The 10383-nt window shown below is 39.1% G+C and overlaps 1 protein-coding gene across 1 annotated transcript; it reads left to right on the forward strand.

The window, feature by feature from the left end:
- The first annotated feature begins 7001 nt into the window (after nt 1-7001).
- Nucleotides 7002-9541, forward strand: LOC145558364 (protein CYTOSOLIC ABA RECEPTOR KINASE 9-like). The gene is made up of 2 exons (XM_081619587.1): nt 7002-8111; nt 8947-9541. The coding sequence occupies exons 1-2, from the start codon at nt 7198-7200 to the stop codon at nt 9374-9376; spliced, it is 1344 nt and encodes a 447-aa protein (XP_081475713.1). The 5' UTR covers nt 7002-7197; the 3' UTR covers nt 9377-9541.
- Nucleotides 9542-10383: the final 842 nt, after the last annotated feature.

The raw sequence follows: 10383 nt of genomic DNA on the forward strand, positions 1-10383 counted from the left end.
AAGTTTTTAAGGAACTTGTAAACCGTCCACGGATCATAAAAAGGGAACCACGATAAGGGACAACGATAGGCAGCAACGATTGACCCGTGAAGGTTACACCCCATTCATAATCCATGAGATTACTAACTCCATATGGTTCGGAACCACGAAAGGAGGATCGGGGATGATGGTACGAAGTGAGTCATGGAGTCACATTCGCCCGTATTGGCCTCTACTCGATTCTTATAGTGAAAAGTGATTCCTGCGATCTCAAAGGCATACAAACAAAATATTCAATTTGCTCCAAACTATTATTAAGCTAAATTGGTTCAAGATTAATGCACACATAATTCTAAATATTTGGTGATCACTTGATTAAACAACAAGATTAAAAAGGATCCTAAACCGGTTGTCCAAATTATCTTATTAGGCGTGATTTTCAATTACATATTTCCTTTAAACATGCAATATGGTGATCAAAATAAACAATAGAATCAATATTAATATAAAAACCAATTTAATCATAATTCCAACAACATAAAGATCGTTAGAAAAATAACAATAGTAAAAAGAGCATGATCCTTACTTTGAATCTATTTGTTTGCAACTACAAAATAATAAACGAGTTAGTAACTTCAAGGAAATAATAAAACAATAATTAAATTAAATTAAATAAAGTAAGGTTGATTTTAGGGCCAAACCCTCAAACGATTCTACCTTTCACGCCTTGGTTTAAGGACAGAACCTCGAGTGAAATATGGACTCCTTTGAGTGCTTGAAGAAGGAATTTTGAAGTGAAAAGGGTAGGCTAGTGTTTAGGTTAAGAGCATAGAAGAGATAAAAATAAGAATAATAGAATTCTCGTTGCCCCGTACATCAGAAATGAGGGGGTATTTATAGGGAAATGTGCTGAGGGAACACACGGAACCCTAAAATGATAAAAACCCTAAAAAAGTATCCCGTGACACGGTCAGACTGTACCGTGACACGGTCAGACTGTACCGTCAGACGGTACAAGTTCCCGTGACACGGTCAGTTTTGGAGTGACGCGGGAAATTTTCAGAAAACGGAACGGAAAACGCGTTAAGGGTTTACGCGGAAAGGACACGGAACTCTCTGTGTCACGGCAGACCTCCCGTGTCACGGGAAGTCCCACCGTCAGACGGGAACAGTTCCCGTGACACGGTCAAGCTGTACCGTGACACGGTCAGTTCCAGTCCATTTTTCCGTCTAAATTCATTTTTAACCCTAATTTCTTTCGGCTTTTTAAGTGCCGATTGATAATTTCGGGCCTTTTTTATTTTTTGGACTAATAAAATAAAATAAAACGTTTGGGCCAAAAATAAATAATAAATAATAAAATAAAAAGGTTTGGGCTTTAACAAACTTGGGCTAAAATTAAAACTATGCTTTTACCAAACACCAAGACTAATCCATGGACCTTTCAAAAATAAGAATTTAATAAAATACGATTTTTTAAGCACTCTCGGGATTAAATACTAAACCCGACCAACAGTGGCGGTGAAAGATTATTTATCATCGGGTTTGGTTTTGGGGAGACATTTTTAGGTGTCTACACCGCCTGACCTTCAAAGAGAGCCGGCTGCATGAAGTGAGGGGGATACTGTCCGTAAACCTGAGTAGGCACGTACGGTACAGCTCCAATCATATGAGGGCCAGAATGGACAGTATTACCGCCTGTCTGGCTCTCATGCAAGGAGGGTGCACTCCCTGCAAAAATGTTGTTTAAGCTATCTGGAAAGTTCGACGTTGAAGCCGACTCAGACAGCGATTGGTTTCTCTTCCGGTTTATGATCTCCCGGGCATCGAGAATTGATTTTTTGCTTCCTACCGACTGTTGAGTCCGGCGGGTGTTGTTGTTGTTCCTCTTAGGAAGGAGAATTTTTGACCAATCAATGGTCCCGGCTGCCTTCTCCTTTGGATGAGGAGTGGGCTGCCGTTCTCTGACTGACTTCCCCTTCTCCGGAGGAGTCTTCTTCGCCGACTGACCTTTACTTGGGCCAGCCCGGCTTTGGGTGATTAGCTCTTTAATTTCACCCTTGAAACTTGTCATGAATCTCATGAGTTCGTGTCGGGTGACAGGGGCTGATCGTGCGGCCGTTTGGGTTTCCCCTTCCGGCTGCCCAGAGGGTCGGCTTGTACCCGCCAGGGAGGCACCCCGCTCTAGAGTGTCTTTAGGCCGGATGCGCTTGATTCTGAGAGAGCCGTCTTCGGCTGTAAAGGTTTCGACCTGAGGATCTTCATCCTCATGGTCTGTAAAGACTTCTGGGTCTTCGCCCAGACGGTTAGGGGGTGGTACAGACTCTTGAACCATCTTCGAGGTACTCTCCCCACAGACGGCGCCAAATGTTTTGGGGGTTTTTGTCCCTTGGGAGAGTTACGTCACGAAGTCTGATCCGGCTGAGCTGTACCTGCAAAATAACGGAGACTCCGGGTGGTTGGAGCTCCGCCTCCGACGGTCAAGTTAGTAACTTGAAATGGAATAAAGAGAACGGAAATTTAGGTGGGTATCTGCTCGGATTCCAAGCTCGGGTCTTTCTCTGATGTAAGAGAATACAGGTGTAATAAATGATTGAATGTGTCCCCAAAATGGGGAAATATCTCCCTATTTATAGGGTCATTGGAAATTGTGCCCTTATCTAGGTCACTTGACCTAGATTGTGGTGGGTTGCGCCGAATTACGGCGTTCTCTTGGGATTTGGGCCCTTGAGGGCCGCCATTTCAGAATCTATCTGAAGGAGCCACGTGTCAAATGGCTAGGGGGCCACTTGGGTCAATCTGATCTTGACACGTGGCCTTCTCTTATTGGGACACCTGTCTAGGGTAATTTTTACCCTAAACACCAGCTGCACCTCCTCACCAATTCCACACCAATTCGCTACTACCAATTCTCATTACAAACACCTTGCCACCTAATTTTACGCCCATTCACAACCACCACATCAACAATAGCAACAACTCCGAGCTGCCCCTACCCTTACGCAACTTCATCTCCTCACCCTCAACACCAGCATCGTCCATTGCACCGCAGCCAACAAACACCGACCACTACTAGGAAAAGGCCTATTTCCGACGGAAAAATTCCGTCGGAAACACCCTGAAATCCGTCGAAAAAGGGGTTTCCAACGGAATTCTGTCGGAAAAGGTTGTCGGAAAAGCGGTTGTAGGAAAAACGAACTTTTTCGACGAAATTTCGTCGGAAACACTATTTTGACGGAGTTTTCCGTCATGGAACAATTTTCGGCACCGGCAAAATCCGTCGGAAATTTTTGACGAAATTTTTGTTGGAAAACAATTTCAAGAAATTAAAAAAAAAATACGCCGCGCCACCACCGGCACAGCGTATCACCACCTCCAACCACCAAAAAGGCTCCTGTCAACCCCAACCAAACCTACTTCCTAACCCTAACCCTAACTTTACCCACACCCTGACCACCAAAAACGCTCCTGTCAACCACCACCTTACCCACACCTTGACCACCCTAACCTGTCCACAATACCACCACCACCTTACCCACACCATGACTGCGAACACTAACCAAAACCCCACCACCACCCTTACCCAGATCCACCCACCTAATACACCCAAACCCTAACCCAGACCTGACCGAACCTAACCCCCACCCTAACCCTAACCCTAACCCTAACCCTAACATGTAGGAGTTTATAGGTACTACGGAGCGGAAATAATATGAATCATATTCAATTAAGCACCTAATCCAAAAATCGCATGCATAACACACAAGACACATAATCATACATTTGATGCGTGTATTCCACGAAGCTATTCGACGGGCAAATCAGGGAGAGAATAGAGTCCCAAGCGTTGCTCCTCTACTTAGTCCACGAGCTTCGAACGAGCCGTCCACCAATACTAGATTGGTCGAGTGATTGAGGAAACCCGCGATCACCACCTTTTCGGGACAAGGACTGACCACCACGAATAACCACCACCACGAACCACCACAGGAGGCGCCGGGAAGGAGAGTGCCATGAGAGAGAGGAGAGGAGAGTTTCAGAGGGCTAGGTCTCGTGTTTGCTAATTAGGGTTTGATCACACTGATCAATTAATTGCTTTTTTTTTGCAAACCCTAGGCACCTAGTCTATTTATATAATCCTAGATTATAAATAGACTATGGCACGAAGCCCAAAACTCTCCTATCCACTCCATATGGCCGACCACTATAGGGGATGAGGCTCATCCTCTCGTGCTCGATCTAGACCCTTTGTGTGACCTTATAGGATCCGTCCAATTGGGCTTTGACCTATTTTACTAGTCCAAAGATCGTTAGTACCTCTAGCTATGGCAAAACGACAACCCAAATGTACGAACTTAATTATCTCCATAATTTGATCCATTTATATATCTAGTAATTGCACACAACGAAGACATAACTCCTTCATAACCCACCCCACTTGCGACACCGGTGCCACCAACAAACATAAAAAAAAGGCTGCACCGAAAACCCACCACGACCACCGAAAAAAAAAACCAAAACCACAACTAAAAAAAATTCAAAAAAATAAAATAAACAAACCACTAGCCACCACATCCCTACACCACCAGCCACCACATCCGAATACCACCAGCCACCACAAAACAAAAAAAAAATATATAATAGGCTCGAAAAAATACCTTACTCACCGAAATTGGCTTTGATTCTTGATTTTGGTTTAAATAGGCTAAATTCGACCATAAAAATTCTAGATCTAGACTTTTCATGCTCGAATTTGACCAAAAAAACCATTAATTTCTAGTAACAAAAACAACACCATATAGACCATGGTCGGAGGAAAGAGGAAGAGAAGACGAAGGAAGAGGGGGCGGAGGAGAGAGGAAGAGAAGAAGAAAAAGGAAGAGAGGAAGGAAAGGGCGGAGGAAAGAGATTAAAAAGAAAACAGAAGAGGAGGAGGCAAAGGAGAGAGGAAGAGAAGAGAAAGGAAGAGGAGAGAGAAAATAGAAAAGGAGAAATGAAACGGGAAGCCGGCTAGGGTACGGTTTCAGTTAAAAGGGAAGGGTTTTTTTTATATATAATATTTTCTGACGGAAAATTCCGTCGGAAATTTCCGACGGATTTTAATTCCGTCGGAAATCTACATTTCCGACCGAATATTCCATCGAAAAGCCCATATTTTCCTACGGATTTTTATTCCGTCGTATTCCGAATTTTCCGACGAAATTAAGTGTTCGTCGGAACCATTCCGTCGGAGATAGGCCTATGTCTAGTAGTGGACCATAGCAGCATTCCCCTCAACAACAGCAACCGGGCAGCATCCCACGTCCTTCACCTACGGCCTGCACTTTGGCTGTTGCGCCGCCTAAACTTCAATTTGACCCTCCAATTCGATTTATATTATTCCCAATAACAAAACAACCACAACTCGAGCAATAAAAAATAGAAGCGTGTACCTTTTCAACAGAGCTGAAGAGAATAGACGAAACAACCACCACAACCAAGATCGACCATCCCAAGGGCGAAGCTAGGGGGGCTGGTGGAGGCCCGGCCCCCCGCGGCTCAACTTTGTGGGTTAGAAATTCACTTTTGGCCCCTACAAGATTTTGGATATAAACTAAACATTTCACAGTTTAATGAATGTATAGTGTTTGGCATAGTGGTGTTTTTCTTCCAGATTTAAACTTTTACACCCCTTGACACGGAGTTCGATCCTTATTATCATCATTAACCTTTTTTTTTAAAAAAAAAAACTCTTGTTGGGATGTAAACTAGATTTTTTTTTTTTTTTTTTTTTTTTTTTTTTTTTTACAAATGTAAAAAAAAGAGGCCCAAGTAAACTAGATTAATTAATACATATTTTATAATTATACTACAACAATTCTAATCATTTTTTAGCTGTTAATTATTACTCAGTTTAAAATTTTGGACTATTTGCCTACATTACATTATTTTTTTATAGTTACTAAACTTTTAGTGTGATCCTAACCTACTACTACGCAAACAAAGGTATATCATCCCAATAAGTGAGAAAAAAAGATAATACACTGTAATATCTATTATAGACTATAAGCAATTTAACATATTTATACTACATCCGGTCCTAATTACTTGCAACTTTGGAATATTTTATATCTCACAAATAATACCCCAAAGTTGCGAGTAATTTGAACCGGAGGTAGTATTTTGCAAATTGAAGTATCAACTAACCGACCCCCATAACTTTATAATCCTGGCTTCGTCCCTAGCACCATCCCCGATCACAATAGACGACAATCGACGACAAACCAAGACCCAGGAGATTGACAATTCAATAAATTAAATTACTGGAAAAACAATTGAAAGACTTGAAACTACAGAGCAATCGAGCATTCAAGAAGTTCATTGAATTCGCGGATGTTAGTTGCAAAAATGACACTAGTTAACTATGGTTAACAATTTAGCCTTAACATCTGCCATGGATTCAAAATACAATATTATGCGTGATTAGCAAAGTACCTTGGCACCCCTAACTAAAGATGCGAAAAGACCATTACACTCTTACATCAACGGTCCAGATTTATCACGATAAACCTGAACTACCTCATTTAATATGAATTTCATAAATTTATAAGTACTTTATGAATTCCATAAATTCAAACACTTCTCACTTTAAAATTCATTATAAATCTATAACGATTTATTTCTTCATTTTTTATTTTTTTTAATATTGCAATCTAGTTTCCTATAATTACATAATTCACAAAATCACAATCAAATCACAATGACACAACCACAAAGTATAAAAACAAATGAATATAGCTTATAAAAAAATCGGTGGTGTGCCGCCTCCATAAGTAGGCAAGGTCCACTTTCCTTTTTAAGCATTTAAAAAATAAAATAAACATCGGCTTTGACTTGTTGCCACTTTTCCTTCTTAATTTAATTAGTCTTCTGTTTTCTTGTCTTTCTTCCCTCCATTTTTTTCCCTATAATTTTACTTCTTTTCTCATTCTAAATTAATTTTGACACCCACTTTTCCTTCAACAATAATTTCATCCAATCATTTTATTTTAATTTTTTTTGGTACAACTTCACAACATCACAACCAACCCAAATCAATGAATTTCTAAAAAAAATAAAATAACAATAAAAAAAAAATCAATTCAATTCAAATCTAAGAAAATGAAATATACCCAAAATTTCTCATACTTGTAATAAAAAAACGTCTCCAAAAAATTCACCACAAAAATCCGAAATATTATGTGCAGAAGAAAAATGGCAGTAGACGCCATACCCCCCACATCACCACATCCAAAACACCAATCTCCCCGCCACCGCAACAACCACCGTAAATCACCGTCAAACTCCGGCAAATTGACCCCAACTCCGATTTCCTCCGCCTCATCTTCCGACCCATCAACCACCTTAAACAAACCCACTTCCAATAATTTCACCTCTTCTTCAACCTCCCACTCTAGCCGTACTTCTCTATCCAGCCTTCGCAACTCGCTCCCTGAAAACCCCCACTTATACGACATCTCTGAGATTCGCTCTGCTACCAACAACTTCCTTGCTAAAACTTACTCTGCGTCCCGGTGTTGGCGATGTCATTTGCTCGGAAAAGACGTGTTGATTTTCCAGAGGAAGGCCAATCATAGTCATGATTTACGCCCACCAAGTGTTCGACAAAAGTTGTCATCCATTTGTAGGTCGCATCATATTGCTATTGTGAATCTAATCGGAGCTTCGATTTCTGGGGATTATATTTATTTGGTTTACGATTTCATTGAGGGTGCGAATTTGTATGATTTGTTGCATAATAAGAGTAATCCGGGGTTTACTGTTCTTGATTCTTGGATGTCGAGGATGCAGATTGCGTCTGATTTAGCAAATGGGATTGATTACATTCATAATAATAATACTGGGTTAGATGTGAAATCTGTTCATAATCATATCAAATCGAGCAGTGTTATTGTTACTGAACCGTCGTTCAATGCGAAGCTTTGCCATTTTGGGACCGCCGAGCTCTGCGGCGAGCCGACGGAGGAGAGAGAATTGGATGATTTGGGTGTTAGTTATAAGGTTGAGGAGATTGTTGATGAGGAGAAAAGTTTGTCTTCTTCACCGAAGAAATTGAACCGATCTAACAGTATCAAGTTCAACGGCACTACAGGGTATGAAACTTTTTTTTTTTTAATTTTGTCGTACTTCCTTTGTTTGAAATTAGTCGTACTACCTCTGTCAGAAATTAATCGTCATATTAATAATAAGAAATTAATCGTCATATTAATAATAAGTTAATGATGTTTGATTTTTTATGTTTGAAATTAGTTGTCAATAATAATAAGTTAATGAGAGTAATGTTGTTTGACCTCCTCTATTTAGAATTAGTCGTCACGTTAATAATAAGTTAATAAAGTTGTTTGAAGTTGGACATGACTAATCTAAATGGAGGAAAGTTGTACGGAGTAATGTTGTTTGATTTTGTACACAAAGATGATTAAATCCATGATATAGGTCCGTTTTTATTTTACTAGAGTAGAAGAATAGAAGTTAATTGTTGTTAGACTTTTACATTTTGAGGGAAATTAGGAGTTAGACAAAAAAAATTAGGTAGAAAGTAGAATTTAGAAGTAAGATAGTCGATTAATAATTTAATATAAAGTACTCCATAATTAATTTCGTGTTTTTTATATCCTGAAAATATTGGTCAAAATTTAGTTCGTCATAATCGTGGTTCCCACTTCCTAGTTATCAATTTTCACACGCTGCATTTTTGCATCAAATTGATGTATGGAATGCCAAGCATAAGTTGAATTTTGATTTGAATGTGATGTTATTGTGATTAAATATCAAAAATAATGTAAAAAGACGGCTCTATTTTATTTTATTTTAATTAAAAAGACAAACTACAAATTTGGATAACGATATGAGTATTTTATGTGTAAGGATGATGTAGACAGTCCATCTAGCTAACTAATAATAATATTGACGATCAATTTTGTATAGGTATATGCCGCCGGAGTTCCAATTGACAGGTGTAGGGACTCGAAAATCCGATGTGTACGCATTCGGGGTGGTGTTGGTAGAGTTGTTGTCGGGGGAGGAGCCGGTAAAGTATAAATACAACAAAGCGACGAAGGAGTACATAAAATCATCGGCGGTGGAATCCGCCCAAGCAGTGGTGGAGGAAGGTGGAGTAGATAGGGAAGGGAGGCTAAGGAAATGGATTGATATAAGGCTAAAAGATTCATACCCGGTTGAGGTGGCTAGTAAAATGACGCGATTGGCGGTTGAATGTTTACACGTGGACCCTAATAAACGGCCAGATATGCGACGCGTGGCAGGCAAGATATCCAAGCTGTATTTGGAATCTCAAATTTGGTGCGACAAAATGAAAATTCCTACTGATTTTACGGTGTCGTTTGCTCCCCGATAGTATAGTATATGTATATGTATTGTTGACTTTGATATAAGTCAACCTTATGTTTAAGATTGTTTTCTCATTTAGATTTTGTAGTTTATAATTTGATGTTCTTGTGTACAATAACCTGTAATGTACAGAGTATTAACAAAAGAAATGATTTAGAATGATTATTGTTTATGGGTTTTAGAGTTGTGGCATAGTTTTCTGTACTACGACTCTATGAGTGTATATTTAATTTTAAGGTCTGATCTTATAGACTGAACTCAGTTGAACTGAACTGAACTGAACTTAGCGGAACTGAATTAAGCTGAAATGAATATTTTATATTCCGTAAGAGAAGGAAATTTGGAGCTGAACTGAACTGAAAATAAACGCATGATATGAGAATAGACCCTTAATTGTATCAATTATTCTAGAACGGAGAGAGAGAGAGTATCCATTATATCATAATATGTGCATTTTTTTCACTTATTATCTCCTTAGTACCGGTAGAAGCTCAATCAAATAAGTTACTACACTTGAATTTTGATGATGCCAACATCTAAAAATCAAGGCAACATTCATCTAAAATAAATCAATAAATAAAGATAAATAAAACCAACTTTATTAACACGGTTTAATTATAGTAGGATGAGTTGTTAGTTGACTAGAGAGATCAACGAATGCATATTTTTCTTAGATTCTCATACAAAATTATTGACTTAATGACTTGTGTTTGTTGCATGGGATCACCAAACTTTGGATACTGTCTATATTCATATCATATGAATTACGAAGTAGTTGATTATAACAACTCGTAAATTAAAGAGACCTAAATTGTCCTTTTAAAAGATCCAAGTTGCTGTAATAAGCCAAATATCCAACAATTCACTATCATGTCTATCAATACTACTCCGTACCATTTAGACTTCAGTACTAATCAATTCTAATCAAGTACGCGTATATTTTTCATAAGGTGGACAATGATAATTCAACCCTGTTCTCTCTAGCTTCTTTATGGTACAAAATATGTAAACTCA

The sequence above is a fragment of the Chenopodium album genome, chromosome 9, assembly GCF_948465745.1.
Source record: "Chenopodium album chromosome 9, dcCheAlbu1.1, whole genome shotgun sequence".
Classification (NCBI taxonomy): domain Eukaryota; kingdom Viridiplantae; phylum Streptophyta; class Magnoliopsida; order Caryophyllales; family Amaranthaceae; genus Chenopodium; species Chenopodium album.

What these genes read in the sequence shown, in the direction of transcription:
- LOC145558364 (XM_081619587.1), top strand. Translation starts at nt 7,198, where the DNA reads ATGTGCAGAAGAAAAATGGCAGTAGACGCCATACCCCCCACATCACCA. An exon ending in AAGTTCAACGGCACTACAGG is followed by an intron (nt 8,112 to 8,946) that starts GTATGAAACTTT and finishes AATTTTGTATAG; the next exon opens with GTATATGCCGCCGGAGTTCC.